Source organism: Anoplopoma fimbria, chromosome 22 (genome assembly GCF_027596085.1).
Source record: "Anoplopoma fimbria isolate UVic2021 breed Golden Eagle Sablefish chromosome 22, Afim_UVic_2022, whole genome shotgun sequence".
In the NCBI taxonomy this organism is placed as follows: Eukaryota; Metazoa; Chordata; class Actinopteri; order Perciformes; family Anoplopomatidae; genus Anoplopoma; species Anoplopoma fimbria.
This window is the reverse complement of record NC_072470.1, coordinates 12,735,618-12,754,943: the sequence shown is the minus strand read 5'-3', so window position 1 is coordinate 12,754,943 and position 19,326 is coordinate 12,735,618. Positions and strand designations below refer to the sequence as shown.

Below are 19,326 nucleotides of genomic sequence, written 5' to 3'. Positions count from 1 at the left end.
CAGATAATAAAAGTAAAATAAGAGCAAAACACAACTATTAGAATCAAGAAAAAAGATGGTAACTGTCTTTTAAGTGTCATAAAATATTTGTGTCTCAATGATATTGGTGCTGTTCACTATGTATGCAAACTCCCATTAGAAGTTTATTTATATATATATATATATATATATTTATTTATATACAGTACCAGTCAAAAGTTTGGACACACCTTCTCATTCAACTACTTTGAATAATCTAAAATATTAAACATATTCTGGTTTGTTGAGCATTTGTTTATCACATAATTCCATATGTGTTCCTTCATAGTTTGGATGTCTTCAATATTAATCTACAATGTAGAAAAAAATAATAAAAATAAAGAAAAACCATTGAATGAGAGGGTGTGTCCAAACTTTTGACTGGTGCTGTATATATCACTTTATTTATATATTTATTTATATATAATATTTATATTTATATTATATATATATATATATATATATATATATATTATATATATTATTTATATTATATATTTATATATATTATATATATATATTATATTTATATATATATTTATATATTTATATATATATTTATATTTATATATTTATATATATATATTATAATGGACTGTCTTCACTGTGCTGTCTACTTATGAATGAGTAAGAGCCTCTGCGGTCTCCATAGTAACGGTGAATGAAGCGCTTCCGGGTCCCGTAGCTCCGCCCACCGTCCTCGTAGTCGCCTCTGATTGGTCGGCTGCGTGATTTCCCGTTTCAAACCCCCGGAAGCTGCAGAGAGAAGCTCCAGTGGGAGAGGACCAGCAGAGACCAGGTAGGACCAGGACCAACAGAGACCAGGAGACTCAGCATGACGGGGAGCATGACGGAGACCAGCATGAAGGGGACCAGCATGACCAGCATGAAGGGGACCAGCATGAACCAGGGGGGGACCAGCAGGTAGACCAGGACAGGTAGACCAGACTGTTAGGGACCAGGACCAACAGAGACCAGCTAGGACCGACAGAGACCAGGACCAGCAGGTGAGGACAGGGACCAGCATGAAGGACCAGGACCAACAGAGACCAGGTAGGACCAGGACAGGTAGACCAGACTGTTAGGGACCAGGACCAACAGAGACCAGGTAGGACCAGGACAGGTAGACCAGACTGTTAGGGACCAGGACCAACAGAGACCAGACTGTTAGGGACCAGGTCAGAGACCAGGTAGACCAGACTGTTAGGGACCAGGACCAACAGAGACCAGGTCTGTTAGGGACCAGGACCAACAGAGACCAGGTCTGTTAGGGACCAGGACCAACAGAGACCAGGTCTGTTAGGGACCAGGACCAACAGAGACCAGGGAGGACCAACAGAGACCAGGTCTGTTAGGGACCAGGACCAACAGAGACCAGGTCTGTTAGGGACCAGGACCAACAGAGACCAGGTCTGTTAGGGACCAGGTCTGACAGGTAGACCAGGTCTGTTAGGGACCAGGACCAACAGAGACCAGGACTGTTAGGGACCAGGACCAACAGAGACCAGGTCTGTTAGGGACCAGGACCAACAGAGACCAGGTCTGTTAGGGACCAGGACCAACAGAGACCAGGTCTGTTAGGGACCAGGACCAACAGAGACCAGGTCTGTTAGGGACCAGGACTGTTAGGGACCAGGTCTGTTAGGGACCAGGTCTGTTAGGGACCAGGTCTGACAGGTAGACCAGATGCTTGAGGACTACATCTGTCTGTGTCCTGTAGGTGGTGACGTCAGGACGGCTGACCGGAGGAGGAGGAGGAAGAGGAGGAAGAGGAGGAGGAGGACTGTCCAGGAGACGGTGAGTCCACCTGGCCTTTGTGCCCCCTATGACCGTATGAACGTTCTCACACTGAGCTCCTCTAACTGTGCTGACAGAAGAGGGACTCCTGGACCAGGACCAGGACCAGGACCAGGAGCAGGACCAGGAGCAGGACCAGGAGCAGGACCAGGGACCCTGCCGTGAGCCAGCCTACTCCCTCTACTCCACATCCACGGACTCTGAAGAGCAGGTAACAACGTGAGAAAGCCGAGGCCGGCGTGCTGTGGCCTCCAGGTGGACCTGCTTTAAGGGTTCTTGTGCTGTCCCCCCAGGTCTCCTCTCTCCATACGGGTCTGGACCGCTGTGCTGCCTTGCTCACTGACATCCTCCAGTCTTCTGTGATACCTGTTCCCTTCACCACACCTCCAGACCAGAGGGGGCGCCAGCCGGTCCAGCCTGGACCACGACCCACAACACGCCGTCCTGCTGTGAAACTCCACCCGCCTCGGACCTCCATCCATCCACCCCAGACCTCCATCCTTCCACCTCAGACCTCCATCCATCCACCTCAGACCTCCATCCATCCACCTGAGAAACAGACCTCCATCCATCCACCTCAGACCTCCATCCATCCACCTCAGACCTCCATCCATCCACCTCAGACCTTCATCCATCCACCTCAGACCTCCATCCATCCACCTGAGAAACAGACCTCCATCCATCCACCTCAGACCTCCATCCATCCATCCACCTCAGACCTCCATCCATCCACCTCAGACCTCCATCCATCCACCTCAGACCTCCATCCATCCACCTCAGACCTCCATCCATCCTCCCCAGACCTCCATCCATCCACCTCAGACCTCCATCCATCCACCTCAGACCTCCATCCATCCACCTCAGACCTCCATCCATCCACCTCAGACCTCCATCCATCCACCTCAGACCTCCATCCATCCACCCCAGACCTCCATCCATCCTCCCCAGACCTCTATTCCATACCCCTACTGTGAGGCAGAGTGTGATAGAGGAGAGGAGGACTTTGTTCCTGTGAGAGACATCGATGTCCAGAGCTCCTCCGTCAGACAGACGGGTTCCTCGGAGGTGTCCGACATGCGGCTCGATCTGGGACGGGTTGATGAAGTCCACCGGGACGACAAAGCGAAGACAATCCGGTATCTGCTGGGAGAACTCAGGGCTCTGATCGCTGGACAAGGTGACCCGTCTGTCTCTCTGGGATATATGGACACAGCCATTGACCAACATGTCTAAAGTGTGTGTGTGTGTGTGTGTGTGTGTGTGTGTGTGTGTGTGTGTGTGTGTGTGTGTGTGTGTGTGTGTGTGTGTGTGTGTGTGTGTGTGTGTGTGTGTGTGTGTGTGTGTGTGTGTGTGTGTGTGTGTGTGTGTGTGTGTGTGTGGCAGCGTAGCAGAGAGGCTGCTCAGTCATCTGGAGCAGACGGTGTCTTCACCCCTGATGAACGCTGGTGGTCCAACTGAACCCGAACCACCGTCACCACACCTCCAGAACCCTCCGCCCTGCAGGCACCTTAACAGAGACCCTCACCTGGACCAGCTCTGCAACTCAGAAGGTACATCCTGTGTGTGTGTGTGTGTGTTGTGTGTGTGTGTGGTTCTCTGTGAAGTTCTCCGTCACTAGTTTGAACCCCCCGTGCGTCTCCACAGCGCTGACTCTGCAGGAGGAGCTCAGCACCGCTCGGTCCCGGCAGCAGGAGCTCCAGGAGGAGGTCTCGGGACTACGGGACGCCCTCGAGGACACACGGAGGAGGCTAACGGACAGCGAGGCGGAGAACGCCGCCATCCAAACAGGTTGAGGTTTACCGTCTACCGCCATCTGGATAACGCTGTACTGTCACGTCAATGTGTGTGTGAACACCTGTGTGTGTGTGTGTGTGTGTGTAGACCTGGAGGCCACCAGAAGCAGGTTGCTGGACAGCGAGCGTAGACCAGATCCACCAGCAGGACCCCCCCCGACTGAGCGCATCACCCATTTCCTGATGTCTCTGGGTCAGCCGGAGCAGAGGACGCCGAGAGACGCGTCCTCGCGACCTCTGGACGGACGCCACGGCGTGATGTCGCCGTGGCGTCCGTCCCGCTGGGACGTGGAGTCGCTGAGGTCCGACTGGAGCAACAGGTCGGGGTCCAGCTTCGACACCAGAGATGAGGTGGCGTTCAGGGACGGCCTGGCAGCTCTGGACGCCAGCATAGCCAGTCTGCAGAAGACCATTCAGCTGGACCTCGGGAGGTGATCACTCCGATTTGATGGTTTTTTTTTTAATCTAATACTTTGTCATGTTTGATGTGAAATAAAGAATGTTTTGTTTAAAATAATATTTTGAAAAAAAATCAAAGACTCTTTATTTTATGAAACTGCAAAAACACGGTTTAATAGCGAACCAGAACCAGTATAAAAGCATTCATCAGGAGCAGCAGAGCCCGGCGTGGTGTTTACAAAAAATGTCCAAAAAGATTCACCCCAAAAAAAAAAGCATACAGTTTTTATAAAAAGACAAGACAGTAAGTACATTCTTCTGCTCTACTACATAAATAATCAATCATTTTCAATATAAAAGCTACAAAAACACACAAACACAGCATGAACATGTTCCCTTTGCTTGGTGGAGGACGGCACATTTAGAGAGAGAGAGAGAGAGAGACCCATGTTGTGACTACAGAAATGCAATCGGACAAAACTATGTGGACGTCAGTGAGGATGAAGGGGGGGGGACACGTGGGCCTGTTTGAAGCTCTCTGATTGGTCAGATCCCTTTTTTATTTCTGTGTTTTTAAGTACACAGATACTCTATCTCTGGACTGTGTTTAGCCTAGCCTAGCTTAGCACAAAACACGAAAATATATATATCGGTGTATCTATTAAAAAAAGGTGAAAAATGGCTATTAAAAATGAGCTTGGTCGTCAGTTAAGAGTCGCCTGGGTTACCTTCAGTTTCTGACAGTATGGACACCTGGCAACCCCACTGTGAGGACAGGACCATGAGACACTGAGCCAGGGACAAAGCAGTTTAAACTACGGGCAGTGGTGCATGCTGGTCTGTGGGACTGCTTCTGAACTACAACATCTGTATTTGCAATTTCCAATTCAGTTTGAGTTTTTTTGGGGGGGAACATTTCTTTCTCTTGGTGAATTTAGATGACGGGGACGGGGGGTTATCTTTGGTATCAGGTGTGGAGACTGTCCCTGAGATGCTGGACACTGAGTCAGCATTCTGTTATTAAAATGAGGTTGAACGTGTCCTGGATGTCCGTAGTAGTAGAGACCGTCTTTACGAGTCCTGGTAGAGGTGGATGCCTCCGCCGCCGCCGGCGTCCGGGCAGCTGCCGTCACTCAGCTCCTCGGCCGTGTCTCCGAAGCCGTGGTAGTGTCCGTAACGCAGGAAGTCCCTGCAGTCCGCTCCCATCTGTCCCCACCAGGCCGGGCGGTGGGACACGCAGCTGCTGGGGCTGCCGCTCAGATGCAGCGAGCCGCACATGTCGGCGGACGAGCGCTGAGCGGGCGCCGAGGCGGCCTGCTTGCCGGCGGGAGGGGAGGGCGGCGAGAGGCTTTCGGGTGAGCCGGCGAGGACGGCGTCTGACAAACAAAGAAAGCAGCTCGTGTTACATTTTACCGTTTCGTTTTGTGAGAAAAAACCAAAACAAACTAGGTCCTCGGCCCCACCTGAGACGAGATCCTGTGAAGACTCGGCGTTCATGCTCTCCAGCTCCTCACCTCCATCTGCAGCAGGACACGGTGACAACAGTAAGGACAGACGTCTCATAGCTGCTCATAGTCCATGTCTTTAGCTGTTAAGACTTGACCTGCAGTTTGGAGGGTTAGAGCTAAATTACCTTCTCCCCTCGAGAACAACGGGCGTGTTTGGGGACGGGGCTAATACCTGGACTGTGGCGATGCTGATGCAGCACAGTCTACTAAATATGCGATATCAACTGTATGCTACTAGCGTGGTGCTGCTACAGCGGAGGTCTCACCGTCAGCTCCCCGGGCTTTCTTCATCAGGCCCGCGTCCACGGCGGCGGCCAGCAGCCTCTTCCTGCCGAGCAGCCCCTCGCCACACGGGGCGCCGTCTCCGTTGGGCGCCCCGTTCCCGCCGAGGCCGCCGAGCTGCTGCTGGTTGGTTTTGGAGATCAAGCTGAAGCAGTCGAGGAAGCCGTGAGCGTGGGCCAGGTCTGCTGCCGTCTGCCCACTGGCGTTCCTTAAACTGAACCCGAGGGGGAGGGAGAGAGGGAGAGGGAGAGGGAGACACTCATTACTGACAGAGTGCATTAGTCTCATTCATATCCAATGACATGTCTTCTCACTGGGCTCTGTAATAATCCCATATAGAAAGCATTTATCTTCCTCCATTACAAAATGATGACACTAACTGCTAACTAACTAACACTGAGACCTCAATGTGACCTCACTGAGACCTCACTTTGACCCCACTGTAACCTCACTGAGACCTCAATGTGACCTCACTGAGACCTCACTGTGACCCCACTGAGACCTTAATGTGACCTCACTGAGACCTCACTGTGACCCCACTGAGACCTTAATGTGACCTCAATGAGACCTCACTGTGACCTCACTGAGACCTCAATGTGACCTCACTGAGACCTTAATGTGACCTCAATGAGACCTCACTGAGACCTTAATGTGACCTCAATGAGACCTCACTGTAACCTCACTGAGACCTTAATGTGACCTCACTGAGACCTTAATGTGACCTCACTGAGACCTTAATGTGACCTCACTGAGACCTTAATGTGACCTCACTGAGACCTCACTGTGACCTCACTGAGACCTTAATGTGACCTCAATGAGACCTCACTGAATTAATGTGACCTCACTGAGACCTTAATGTGACCTCAATGAGACCTCACTGTAACCTCACTGAGACCTTAATGTGACCTCACTGAGACCTCACTGTACCTCACCCTCACTGTGACCTTAATGTGACCTCACTGTGACCTCACTGAGACCTTAATGTGACCTCACTGAGACCTCACTTTGACCCCACTGAGACCTCACTGAGACCTTAATGTGACCTCACTGAGACCTCACTTTGACCCCACTGAGACCTCACTGTGACCTCACTGAGACCTCACTTTGACCCCACTATGACCTCAATGTGACCTCACTTTGACCCCACTGAGACAACCCCTGCATTAAGTACCTCTCCACTGTTCCAGCTGCAGAACCTGCAGGAAGCAAACATCTGTAAGAGATGTGTGAGACTCTAATGGGGCCGCTCCCTCTCTCTGGGATTACTCAGGCCGTCGGTAGAACCTGGAACATGTTGGGACTAATCCAACAGGGCCACATTAAAGGAGCCGGTGCTGCCAGCTCCTCAGCACCCTGAGGCTGAAGAGCTCTCACCCCACGACACTTACTGTGGTTTAGCGTCGGCTAGCAGCAGAACCTGGATGCACTCCAGGCTCCCGGAGCGGGCCGCCTTGTGGATGGGAGTCTCGCCTACAAAGTCCTGAAGACACAAGGTCACATTCAGGAGGCGTCCGTTCATGAAAAGTTACATTCAGGAGACGTCCGTTCATGAAAAGTTACATTCAGGAGACGTCCATTCATGAAAAGTCACATTCAGGAGACGTCCATTCATAAAAAGTCACATTCAGGAGACGTCCATTCATGAAAAGTCACATTCAGGAGACGTCCATTCATAAAAAGTCACATTCAGGAGACGTCCATTCATAAAAAGTCACATTCAGGAGACGTCCGTTCATAAAAAGTCACATTCAGGAGACGTCCATTCATAAAAAGTCACATTCAGGAGACGTCCATTCATGAAAGGTAACATTGAAGGCTATCACAAAAACACAGCGATGCAATGCACCATACTCCAATGTTTAACGGTACTTTGTACGTGTATTTCACCTCATTCAATATACATGATGTATGTGTGATGTATTTGTGATTTATTTGTGATGTATTTGTGATGTATTTGTATTTGTGATGTATTTGTGTTTGTGATGTATTTGTATTTGTGACGTATTTGTGATTGTGATGTATTTGTGATGTATTTGTGATGTATTTGTGATGTATTTGTATTTGTGATGTATTTGTGATGTATTTGTGATGTATTTGTGACGTATTATTTGTGATGTATTTGTGTTTGTGATGTATTTGTGATGTATTTGATGTATTTGTGACATATATGTGACGTATTTGTGATGTATTTGTGATGTATTTGTGATTTGTGATGTATTTGTGTATTTGTATTTGTGACGTATTTGTGTTTGTGATGTATTTGTGATGTTTTGTGATGTATTTGTGACGTATTTGTGACGTATTTGTATTTGTGATGTATTTGTGATGTATTTGTGACGTATTTGATGTATTTGTGATGTATTTGAGACGTCTTATTTGATGTATTTGTGACGTATTATTGATGTATTTGATGTATTTGTGATGTATTTGTATTTGTGATGTATTTGATGTATTTGTGATGTATTTGTGACGTATTTGTATTTGTGATTTGATGATTTGTGATGTATTTGTGATGTATTTGTGATGTATTTGTGATTTGTGATGTATTTGTGACGTATTTGTGTATTTGTGATGTATTTGTGATGTATTTGATGTATTTGTGATGTATTTGTGACGTATTATTGATGTATTTGTGATGTATTTGATGTATTATTGATGTATTTGTGATGTATTTGTGATTTATGTATTTGTGACGTGATGTGATGTATTTGATGTATTTGTGATGTATATAATGTATTTGTGATGTTTTTGTCATTATTGATGTTTTTTCTGACGTATTATTGATGTATTTGTGATGTATATGATGTATTTGATTTGTGATGTATATGATGTATTTGATGTATTTGTGATGTATTATTGATGTATTTGTATTTGTGAGTACACTGATCACTCAGGTATGACGGTGTACGTGACGGTGTACGTGACGGTGTACGTTCTCTCTGCTGACCTGGCTGTTGACGTCGGCCCCGGCCTGGGTCAGCCACACCACGCAGTGAGGATGTCCTCCGAAGGCCGCGGTGTGCGTTGGCGTCTGGTTGAAGCGGCTGGTCACCGTGTTCACCTCGCAGCCCGCCTGCACCAGCCGCACCACGCACTCCAGCTGTGAGAGCGGAGAACCCAGAGCGGAGAACGGAGAACACAGAACACACGGGTCAATGACGAGGCTCTCATGGAACACTGCTGACTGAATTATGTACGTCATATTCCTATGGCTCCACCAGTGACTCCACCAATAACTCCACCAGTAGCTCCACTCCTCCACCAACTCCACCACTAACTCCACCAGTAGCTCCACCAATAACTCCACCAGTAACTCCACCAATAACTCCACCAGTGACTCCACCAGTAACTCCACCAGTAGCTCCACCAGTAGCTCCACCAGTGACTCCACCAGTGACTCCACCAGTAACTCCACCATACTCCACCAGTAGCTCCACCAGTGACTCCACCAGTAGCTCCACCAGTGACTCCACCAGTAACTCCACCAATGACTCCACCAGTAACTCCTCAATAACTCCACCAGTAACTCCACCAGTAGCTCCTCAATAACTCCACCAGTGACTCCACCAGTAACTCCACCAGTAACTCCACCATAACTCCACCAGTGACTCCACCAGTAGCTCCACCATTAACTCCACCAGTAACTCCACCATTGACTCCACCAGTAACTCCACCAATGACTCCACCAGTAACTCCTCAATAACTCCACCAGTAACTCCACCAGTAGCTCCTCAATAACTCCACCAATGACTCCACCAGTAACTCCACCAGTAACTCCACCATAACTCCACCAGTAGCCCCAGTGGCTCCACCAGTAGCTCCACCAGTAGCTCCACCAGTGGCTCCACCAGTAGCCCCAGTAACTCCACCAGTAACTCCACCAGTAACTCCACCAGTAGCTCCACCAGTAGCTCCACCAGTAGCCCCACTGGCTCCAGTATCACACCCTACCCCGCCCTGAGGCTGTTTTTGCGCCTGCATTCTCATTGGCTCTCCCGGAACCAATGAGAGTGCAGCAGCCCGTGACGTGATTCAAAGTTTTTTTTCCCGCTATAACTTTATTGTGACGGACAGGTCGCCCCTGCTGCCGGCCGCTTGGCGGGAGACCCCGTACCTGTCCGTAGTGGGCGGCCCAGTGTAAGGCGCTCCATCCGTAGCGGGAGTCCTCCTCCAGACTAGCGGCCGGCAGCAGCGCCTCCACGGCCCGCACGTCCCCGTCCCGACAGGCCCGGTGCAGCGGGAACCGGCCGCTGAACACAGCGTCCGGGGACGAGTCCGGACCCGGAGCCTCCGACATCACCGCGACTCACACAGACAGTAACACCCGGACTGGAGCGGGACAAAACCCGGACTGGAGTCAGAAACCCGGACTGGAGCGGGACAACACCCGGACTGGAGTCACTGGAAAAAACCCGGACTGGAGCGGGACAACACCCGGACTGGAGTCAGAAACCCGGACTGGAGCGGGACAACACCCGGACTGGAGTCAGGATAACCGGACTGGAGCGGGACAACGGACTGGAGTCGGGAGCAGGACTGGAGTTATAAACCCGGACTGGAGTCAACACCCGGACTGGAGTCAGAAACCCGGACTGGAGCGTCATAAACCCGGACTGGAGTACTAGTGTTATAAAGTACTAGTAGTATAAAGTACTAGTGTTATAAAGTACTAGTAGTATAAAGTACTAGTGTTATAACTAGTAGTACTAGTATTATAAAGTACTAGTATACTAGTATAGTATTATAAAGTACTAGTGTTATAAAGTACTAGTGTTATAAAGTACTAGTGTTATAAAGTACTAGTGTTATAAAGTACTAGTGTTATAAAGTACTAGTAATAAAGTACTAGTGTTATAAAGTACTAGTGTTATAAAGTACTAGTAATAAAGTACTAGTATTATAAAGTACTAGTGTTATAAAGTACTAGTAGTACTAGTATTATAAAGTATAAAGTACTAGTGTTATAAAGTACTAGTATAATAAAGTACTAGTGTTATAAAGTACTATAAAGTACTAGTTATAAAGTACTAGTAGTATAAAGTACTAGTGTTATAAAGTACTAGTGTTATAAAGTACTAGTATTATAAAGTACTAGTATTATAAAGTACTAGTGTTATAAAGTACTAGTAGTTATAAAGTACTAGTGTTATAAAGTACTAGTGTTATAAAGTACTAGTATTATAAAGTACTAGTAGTACTAGTGTTATAAAGTACTAGTATTATAAAGTACTAGTATTATAAAGTAAAGTATAAAGTACTAGTGTTATAAAGTACTAGTGTTATAAAGTACTAGTGTTATAAAGTAGTATTTAGTACTAGTATTATAAAGTACTAGTGTTATAAACTAGTATAGTACTAGTTATAAAGTACTAGTAGTTATAAAGTACTAGTGTTATAAAGTACTAGTGTTATAAAGTACTAGTATTATAAAGTACTAGTGTTATAAAGTACTAGTATAAAGTACTAGTGTTATAAAGTACTAGTGTTATAAAGTACTAGTATTATAAAGTACTAGTATTATAAAGTACTAGTATTATAAAGTACTAGTTATAAAGTACTAGTATTATAAAGTACTAGTGTTATAAAGTACTAGTAGTATAAAGTACTAGTAGTATAAAGTACTAGTATTATAAAGTACTAGTAGTATTATAAAGTACTAGTGTTATAAAGTACTAGTATTATAAAGTACTAGTGTTATAGAGTACTAGTAGTATAAAGTACTAGTAGTATTATTCAGTACTAGTATTATAAAGTACTAGTATTATAAAGTACTAGTATTATAAAGTACTAGTAGTACTAGTATAAGTACTAGTATTATTAAGTACTAGTATTATAAAGTAGTATTATAAAGTACTAGTGTTATAAAGTACTATTCATAGTACTAGTATTATAGAGTACTAGTATTATAGAGTACTAGTAGTATTATTCAGTACTAGTATTATAAAGTACTAGTAGTATAAAGTACTAGTATTATAAGTACTAGTACTATTCAGTACTAGTTATAAAGTACTAGTGTTATAAAGTACTAGTATTATAAGTACTAGTAGTACTATTCTACTAGTATAAAGTTATAGTACTAGTAGTATAAAGTACTAGTATTATAGAGTACTAGTATTATTCAGTACTAGTATTATTCAGTATAAAGTACTAGTATTATAAAGTACTAGTAGTATTATTACTAGTACTAGTAGTTATAAAGTACTAGTATTATAGAGTACTAGTATTATAAAGTACTAGTATTATAAAGTACTAGTATTATATAGTACTAGTATTATAGAGTACTAGTATTATTACTAGTATTATAGAGTACTAGTATAAAGTACTATTCAGTACTAGTACTTATATAAGTACTAGTATTATAGAGTACTAGTAGTATTATTCAGTACTAGTATTATAGAGTACTAGTAGTATTATTCAGTACTAGTATTATAAAGTACTTGTAGTATTATAGAGTACTATTATTCAGTACTAGTATTATAGAGTACTAGTAGTATTATTCAGTACTAGTATTATAGAGTACTAGTATTAGTATTATAGAGTACTAGTATTATAGAGTACTAGTAGTATTATTCAGTACTAGTATTATAGAGTACTAGTATTATAGAGTACTAGTAGTAGTATTCAGTACTAGTAGTATTATTCAGTACTGGTGTTAAACAGTAGGAGGGAGAGCAGAACACACATTCCACCTTAAAGATGGCGGCGTGTTTTGGCGGGAAAACGCTGGCTCTGTGTCATGGCTCAGTAATGACGTCAGGGAACCAGGTAGGTCACATGACTCAGCTTAGTGTGTAACCTTAGTGTGTAACCTCAGTGTGTATCCTTAGTGTGTATCCTTAGTGTGTATCCTTAGTGTGTATCCTTAGTGTGTATCCTTAGTGTGTATCCTGTGTATCCTTAGTGTGTAACCTTAGTGTGTATCCTTAGTGTGTATCCTTAGTGTGTAACCTCAGTGTGTATCCTTAGTGTGTAACCTCAGTGTGTATCCTTAGTGTGTATCCTTAGTGTGTAACCTCAGTGTGTAACCTTAGTGTGTAACCTCAGTGTGTATCCTCAGTGTGTAACCTCAGTGTGTATCCTTAGTGTGTAACCTCAGTGTGTATCCTTAGTGTGTAACCTCAGTGTGTAACCTCAGTGTGTATCCTCAGTGTGTAACCTCAGTGTATCCTCAGTGTGTATCCTCAGTGTGTAACCTTAGTGTGTAACCTCAGTGTGTAACCTTAGTGTGTAACCTCAGTGTGTATCCTTAGTGTGTATCCTTAGTGTGTATCCTTAGTGTGTAACCTCAGTGTGTATCCTCAGTGTGTAACCTCAGTGTGTATCCTTAGTGTGTATCCTTAGTGTGTATCCTTAGTGTGTAACCTCAGTGTGTAACCTCAGTGTGTAACCTTAGTGTGTATCCTTAGTGTGTATCCTTAGCATGTATCCTTAGTGTGTAACCTCAGTGTGTAACCTTAGTGTGTAACCTCAGTGTGTAACCTTAGTGTGTATCCTTAGTGTGTAACCTTAGTGTGTATCCTTAGTGTGTAACCTCAGTGTGTAACATTAGTGTGTAACCTCAGTGTGTAACATTAGTGTAACCTCAGTGTGTATCCTCAGTGTGTGACCTCAGTGTGTATCCTTAGTGTGTAACCTTAGTGTGTATCCTTAGTGTGTATCCTTAGTGTGTATCCTCAGTGTGTATCCTTAGTGTGTAACCTCAGTGTGTAACCTCAGTGTGTAACCTCAGTGTGTAACCTCAGTGTGTATCCTCAGTGTGTATCCTCAGTGTGTAACCTCAGTGTGTAACCTCAGTGTGTATCCTTAGTGTGTAACCTCAGTGTGTAACCTCAGTGTGTAACCTCAGTGTGTAACCTCAGTGTGTAACCTCAGTGTGTAACCTCAGTGTGTGACCTCAGTGTGTAACCTCAGTGTGTAACCTCAGTGTGTAACCTCAGTGTGTAACCTCAGTGTGTAACCTCAGTGTGTAACCTCAGTGTGTATCCTTAGTGTGTAACCTCAGTGTGTAACCTTAGTGTGTAACCTCAGTGTGTAACCTCAGTGTGTAACCTCAGTGTGTAACCTCAGTGTGTAACCTCAGTGTGTAACCTCAGTGTGTAACCTTAGTGTGTAACCTCAGTGTGTAACCTCAGTGTGTAACCTCAGTGTGTATCCTCAGTGTGTAACCTCAGTGTAACCTCAGTGTGTATCCTCAGTGTGTAACCTCAGTGTGTAACCTCAGTGTGTAACCTCAGTGTGTAACCTCAGTGTGTATCCTCAGTGTGTAACCTCAGTGTGTAACCTCAGTGTGTAACCTCAGTGTGTAACCTCAGTGTGTATCCTCAGTGTGTGACCTCAGTGTGTAACCTCAGTGTGTAACCTCAGTGTGTAACCTCAGTGTGTAACCTCAGTGTGTAGTGTGTAACCTCAGTGTGTAACCTCAGTGTGTGACCTCAGTGTGTAACCTCAGTGTGTATCCTCAGTGTGTAACCTCAGTGTGTGACCTCAGTGTGTAACCTCAGTGTGTGACCTCAGTGTGTGTGTGACCTCAGTGTGTGACCTCAGTGTGTAACCTCAGTGTGTGTCCTCAGTGTGTAACCTCAGTGTGTAACCTCAGTGTGTATCCTCAGTGTGTGACCTCAGTGTGTAACCTCAGTGTGTGACCTCAGTGTGTAACCTCAGTGTGTAACCTCAGTGTGTGACCTCAGTGTGTAACCTCAGTGTGTGACCTCAGTGTGTATCCTCAGTGTGTATCCTCAGTGTGTATCCTCAGTGTGTGACCTCAGTGTGTAACCTCAGTGTGTGACCTCAGTGTGTAACCTCAGTGTGTAACCTCAGTGTGTAACCTCAGTGTGTAACCTCAGTGTGTAACCTCAGTGTGTGACCTCAGTGTGTGACCTCAGTGTGTGACCTCAGTGTGTAACCTCAGTGTGTATCCTCAGTGTGTAACCTCAGTGTGTGTGTGGACCTCTCTTCTTCAGGACGGGTTTGTCAGAGTGAGGAGGAGCGACCTGGAGAGGTTGACCACAGAGGTCATGCAGCTGAAGGACTTCCTGCCCAGAGTGGTGAACGGAGACCTGATAGAGATGCTGCACAAAGCTCGGACCGCTCACACAAGTACTGTGTGTGTGTGTGTGTGTGTGTGTGTGTGTGTGTGTGTGTGTGTGTGTGTGTGTGTGTGTGTGTGTGTGTGTGTGTGTGTGTGTGTGTGTGTGTGTGTGTGTGTGTTACTGTAAGACAAGAGAAAGACAAGTTACTATAAAGACAATGTACATCATGGAGAGGCTGAAGATCCAGTAGATCATTAAGGATCCACAAATGAAGGTGTGTGTGTGTGTGTGTGTGTGTGTGTGTGTGTGTGTGTGTGTGTGTGTGTGTGTGTGTGTGTGTGTGTGTGTGTGTGTGTGTGTGTGTGTGTGTGTGTGTGTGTGTGTGTGCAGTGAAGGACCAGCTTGAGCAGGAGCAGTTGCGTCAGCAGTGTCTTCACCTTCAGTCCCGACTGGACGCCGTGCAGACCGAATGTCAGAAAGAGAGAGAGGTGAGGGCGGGCGGGCGACACTGTGTGTGTGTGTGTGTGTCCTACACTGTGTGTGTGTGTGTGTGTGTGTGTGTGTGTGTGTGTGTGTGTGTGTGTGTGTGTGTGTGTGTGTGTGTGTGATATCTGTCCATGAACACGGTGTTTTCTGTCTTTCCTCACCCTCCTGCTCCTCCAGGAGAAGCTGCTGTTGCGGGAGCAGCTGTGGCAGAGCGGAGCTGAGCTGCAGCAGCAGGCCGACTTCTGCTCTGGTCTGGGATCTGCAGCCTGCGGCCTGCTGTGGAGCTGCTCCGTCAGCGAGGACACCGTCTCACGCTGGCTGGCCGACGTGAGTCCTCTGTCTGTCCTCATGTCCTCATGTCCTCATGTCCTGTATTACACTGATGTGTGTGTGTGCTGACGGTGTAGGGGAAGCTGCAGTCCTTCCTGGTCGTAGCTGCTCAGACTCTAGAGAGCTTCGTCAGGTCTCTGGATGAGGAGGAGGAGGCCAAAACCCAGACCGAGGAGCTCAACTCCCAGGAGCACCAGTTTGTTCTGGCTCTGGCTGGAACCATCACCAGTGAGTTCAAGGCTTCTGTGTCGTATTCCACTTTCACTGAACGCAACACAAACTGAAAAATGTGAAATCCTTCTCTCTCACCCGCCGCTCAGACGTGGCGGCAGTCAGCTGTGGCCGGGACTTCCTGTCCTGCTCTGCTCATGTCCTCCTGGACACTCTGGTGAAGCTTCTGGAGCTGATGACGCCTGGTGTCTTCCCCAAACTGAAAGTGTGAGTGAACGCATCGCACAGAGCACCTTAGGAAGGAAACTATCAGGATTGTCAGGCTGCATTAGTGTCTGGGTGATGTCAGTAGGTGTCAGTGTTGCACTTCAGCAGGACTCTGTGATGTGTGGTGCTGCAGGTTGATGCTGATGGCTCTGTATAACGTCAGCATCAGCGTCAAAGGACTGAGGCGCATCAGTGAGAACCCGGGACTCCTCCCTCTCATCTGGACCCTGCTGGACGGTAAGCACACTCATTCTCTAATTCACCGCGGGTACCACGGATAACATCACTCACTACCTCTGATCTCTGCTCGTCTGACAGATGGAGACTGGGAGGTGCGCCTCCACTCTCTGCGTCTCCTGCAGTCGGTGTTGTTGGAGGAGGAGGTGCTGGTCCTGCTGGGCTCTTCTCTGCTGGATCCAGACCTGCAGGCCCGGGTCAGCCGGCTAACCTCAAGTGGGCAGCCCAGCCTGAGACTGGCTGCCCAGCAGACCCTGGAGGACCTGCTGGCCCTCCAACAGGCGCCACAGTCACAACTCGTGTTGGACCCTCTTAGCAGGTCCTCCGAGACTTAAGTCACATCTTTTTATAATGTACCACACTTAGTTTATATGGTCCAATTTAAATAACATAACCACAAAAGCTTATTTCACCAATCATTTGGAGATCTGTCTGTTCATTAAAAGTTCACCCTGGTTATGAAAGTAAAGGGAACGGCCTCTCGTGTCTAAACTCTGTTTCACGTCTGGTCACTGTTGAGCCGTCACATCTGTTCTCGTGATTTTTTTTCAATTCATTTCAATGCAGGTTTGTACAAGATGCATTAAAGATGATGTTTGCACACTTTCAGAGCACTGTGTCTCTGTTTTTATTATTCTTATCCTGAGATGGATGCATACGATGACATAAAACTACTTTTTTGAATTTCTTATGAAAGCTGGCAGCATTATTTGTTATAACAATGCAAACGTTTCACACTGAAAAACCCCAACATAGTGACACAAAGTGAGTAATATAGAAAAACTAAGTGTCCAATTCCTTATTTTTCCTTTCTATTTTTTTAATTGGAACTCCGGTACATTGAACATGCAGCATACATATTCCTGTTTTTGATATTTACAATAAATAATGAAAAATATTGTTGTTTATTTCTGCTTATTCTATATATATATTTGGTCAAATTCTCATATGAAGCTTCCTTCTTTTCCGATCTGCTCCTTTGTGGCCTGTTCAATATTGTAACGGCATCGTGCTGTCAGTACAAACACAGTTCTTCCTGTTATTCTTTCAAATTAAAAGCTCTTTTCAATACTCCGCTTTAATATTTCTTTCACAAGCTGTTTTACTCATACAATTCTCGATTCTGTGGACTGCTTCAAAATAAAAGCCACTCCATGTTTCCTCATCTGAAAGCTGTTAATGTGAAGCAGCAGCAGCAGGAAGTGTAGGCCTAATCCAGTCAGATAAAGTATTCATGGTTTCCTGTCAGTAGTTTATACGAATGAACGAATAATACCGTGACCTTTAACCTGCTTTAAGTGGAAGCAGGGTGAAAACTGTAAAGGCTGAGGAAGGCTCATCTAGAAGCTACACAGAACAGGTTGAGTGACATTGAGGAGTAAAGAATCAATCCACACAGGAGTTGCCTTTGGTTAGATAAACAGCTTTATTGTGTGTTTCCTTAGTAAGGTCTTCTCAGTAACGAGCAGGTATCCATTGAACAAGGCCTAGACTACAGTACAGGGTTCAGAGAATGGAAAGAACCAGGGCCGAGGAGAACTTCACTGATGGGAAAATCTGGGACAAGACGTGACATTTACCTCCAAGATCAACCCCAACCATCTGTTCAGGGAGCGGGCTCGCTCCGACGCGGATCAACAACACTCAGCAGAATGAAGCGCCGGGTCCTCTCAACCGTTTCCTCATGTAGAGACATTTGTTAGGCTCAAAACAATGATACTAATAACAGTGTAAGAGTGTGCCAAGAGGGATCAACAGGGGGAGAAAGAGAAGCGAGGAGGACTCAGGCGTCCTCTAAGGGGAGAAGGGGTGCTCGTCCATCCAGAACCCCTGGTCAACCCCCACCACCTGGCCATCTAGGAGGACGCAGCAGCGTTGGGCTTGTCGTCACGGATGACGGGGACGCTGCGCTCGCTGCGGCCGGATTCGCTCCCTCCGGTGACCTTTGGCCCGGTCAGAGTCAGCAGGCCGTCACTTGACAGGGTGCAGTTGATTGCTGATTGGTCAACACTGGAGGGGAGGCGGTAGCGGCGGTGAAACTCCCTTGAGATGTAACCGTGGTCGTCCTGAAAAACAGCAAGGTCAACGCCACAGTGGCAGGTCAGTCCGAGGAAAGACTTACTGCTCATGTTTTAAAAATCTAAGAACCTCTAAGGCGAAATAGCAACAGTGAGTCATTTCAGATATGGAGCTACAATCGTGAACTACAAGAAACCACCACGCCAAAGTATTTAGCAGCTCCTGCAGCATATTTTCAAATAGCTGGAGAGTCCAGCAAGTTTAAGGCACCCCCAAGTCAGTCCTGTTAGATCTAGCTCAAGGTTCTGAGTATCGACACCTACAGAAGTTTGGTAGAAGTGTGTCAAGATGTTGAATCAGCAGATGATGGATCATTTAATCCAAAGCTCCTACTGTAGAACTTTGTTCCGTCGTTTCATTGTACTGGCATTACAGGGAACCCTTAGGGAGTCACTACGATATTATACTGGTGAAATCCAAGCGAAACCAACCCAAACACTGGATACCACTGGGACCGACCCTACCTGTCTTTCTCCATGCTTGCCCTGGATCTCCACATAGTCATCAGTGACCTTCACACTGAGCTCATCGGGAGAGAAGTGCTTGACATCCAGGTAGACTGTGTACTTGTCTCTGTCAGACCTCACCTGTGGGACACAAGCAGAGGGAGAGACTCCATTGTAGCGTAACATTGTCAACATACACAAAAAGCTTTCAAAGTTTGAATGAGGAGCGACTCCACTCAAGAGTGACACTGGAACAAACCACGATGCATGGGCAAAGAGACCCATTACTATCAAACCTAGCAAAGACCAAAGTGGTAGGGGGTCTGCTCTGTTACCTCAGAGGTGCCGGAGTTGGAGGAGTCCATAAAGCTGCGGAACAGAGACTGTCTGTAATAGGGGCTGATGCTGGAGGTGGTGTAAGGGAAGAAGTCGTAGTCAAACATGCCCTCTCCAAAAAACTGGTCAAAGAGTCGGGCCGGGTAGA

At 46.2% G+C, this 19,326-nt stretch overlaps 4 protein-coding genes across 4 annotated transcripts in view; 2 read left to right on the top strand and 2 right to left on the bottom strand.

The window, feature by feature from the left end:
* Nucleotides 1-853: 853 nt before the first annotated feature.
* Nucleotides 854-4,044, top strand: ccdc14 (coiled-coil domain containing 14). Its single transcript, XM_054623464.1, is given in 9 exon segments — nucleotides 854-942; nucleotides 1,290-1,396; nucleotides 1,739-1,849; nucleotides 1,893-2,026; nucleotides 2,109-2,519; nucleotides 2,521-2,999; nucleotides 3,199-3,365; nucleotides 3,460-3,603; nucleotides 3,697-4,044. Coding segments are annotated over 9 exon segments (1,989 nt in total). The 3' UTR covers nucleotide 4,044.
* A 135-nt stretch (nucleotides 4,045-4,179) lies between these two features.
* On the bottom strand, nucleotides 4,180-10,119 carry LOC129111889 (ankyrin repeat domain-containing protein 10-like). The gene is made up of 6 exons (XM_054624040.1): nucleotides 9,912-10,119; nucleotides 8,745-8,897; nucleotides 7,186-7,277; nucleotides 5,782-6,011; nucleotides 5,471-5,527; nucleotides 4,180-5,383 (listed from the first exon to the last, which is right to left on the bottom strand). The coding sequence occupies exons 1-6, from the start codon at nucleotides 10,092-10,094 to the stop codon at nucleotides 5,079-5,081; spliced, it is 1,020 nt and encodes a 339-aa protein (XP_054480015.1). The 5' UTR covers nucleotides 10,095-10,119; the 3' UTR covers nucleotides 4,180-5,078.
* A 2,374-nt stretch (nucleotides 10,120-12,493) lies between these two features.
* Nucleotides 12,494-17,062, top strand: hsf2bp (heat shock transcription factor 2 binding protein). Its single transcript, XM_054624117.1, has 8 exons — nucleotides 12,494-12,562; nucleotides 14,758-14,893; nucleotides 15,217-15,314; nucleotides 15,490-15,639; nucleotides 15,720-15,870; nucleotides 15,963-16,080; nucleotides 16,214-16,317; nucleotides 16,399-17,062. Exons 1-8 carry the CDS (start codon nucleotides 12,494-12,496, stop codon nucleotides 16,650-16,652), a joined length of 1,080 nt encoding a protein of 359 aa, XP_054480092.1. The 3' UTR covers nucleotides 16,653-17,062.
* A 1,111-nt stretch (nucleotides 17,063-18,173) lies between these two features.
* The window catches only part of cryaa (crystallin, alpha A), a 1,202-nt gene continuing 49 nt past the window's right edge, over nucleotides 18,174-19,326 (bottom strand). Inside the window, exons 1-3 of the mRNA XM_054624107.1 lie at nucleotides 19,178-19,326; nucleotides 18,861-18,983; nucleotides 18,174-18,383 (exon numbers count right to left, since the gene is read on the bottom strand). The exon at nucleotides 19,178-19,326 is cut by the window's right edge and continues 49 nt beyond it. Of these exons, the coding sequence (XP_054480082.1) occupies nucleotides 18,174-18,383; nucleotides 18,861-18,983; nucleotides 19,178-19,326 (482 nt within the window). The remainder of the gene's footprint in view (nucleotides 18,384-18,860; nucleotides 18,984-19,177) is intronic.

Bases quoted from the DNA above. Each gene is read 5' to 3' on its own strand.
- hsf2bp (XM_054624117.1), top strand. From the start codon at position 12,494: ATGGCGGCGTGTTTTGGCGGGAAAACGCTGGCTCTGTGTCATGGCTCA. The intron at 15,871-15,962 runs GTGAGTTCAAGG...CCCGCCGCTCAG, and splicing joins TCTGGCTGGAACCATCACCA to ACGTGGCGGCAGTCAGCTGT. The intron at 16,318-16,398 runs GTAAGCACACTC...CTCGTCTGACAG, and splicing joins CATCTGGACCCTGCTGGACG to ATGGAGACTGGGAGGTGCGC.
- LOC129111889 (XM_054624040.1), bottom strand. From the start codon at position 10,094: ATGTCGGAGGCTCCGGGTCCGGACTCGTCCCCGGACGCTGTGTTCAGC. The intron at 8,898-9,911 runs GTACGGGGTCTC...CCGCTCTCACAG, and splicing joins GGGCCGCCCACTACGGACAG to CTGGAGTGCGTGGTGCGGCT. The intron at 5,528-5,781 runs GTGAGACCTCCG...GTCCTGCTGCAG, and splicing joins GAAAGCCCGGGGAGCTGACG to ATGGAGGTGAGGAGCTGGAG.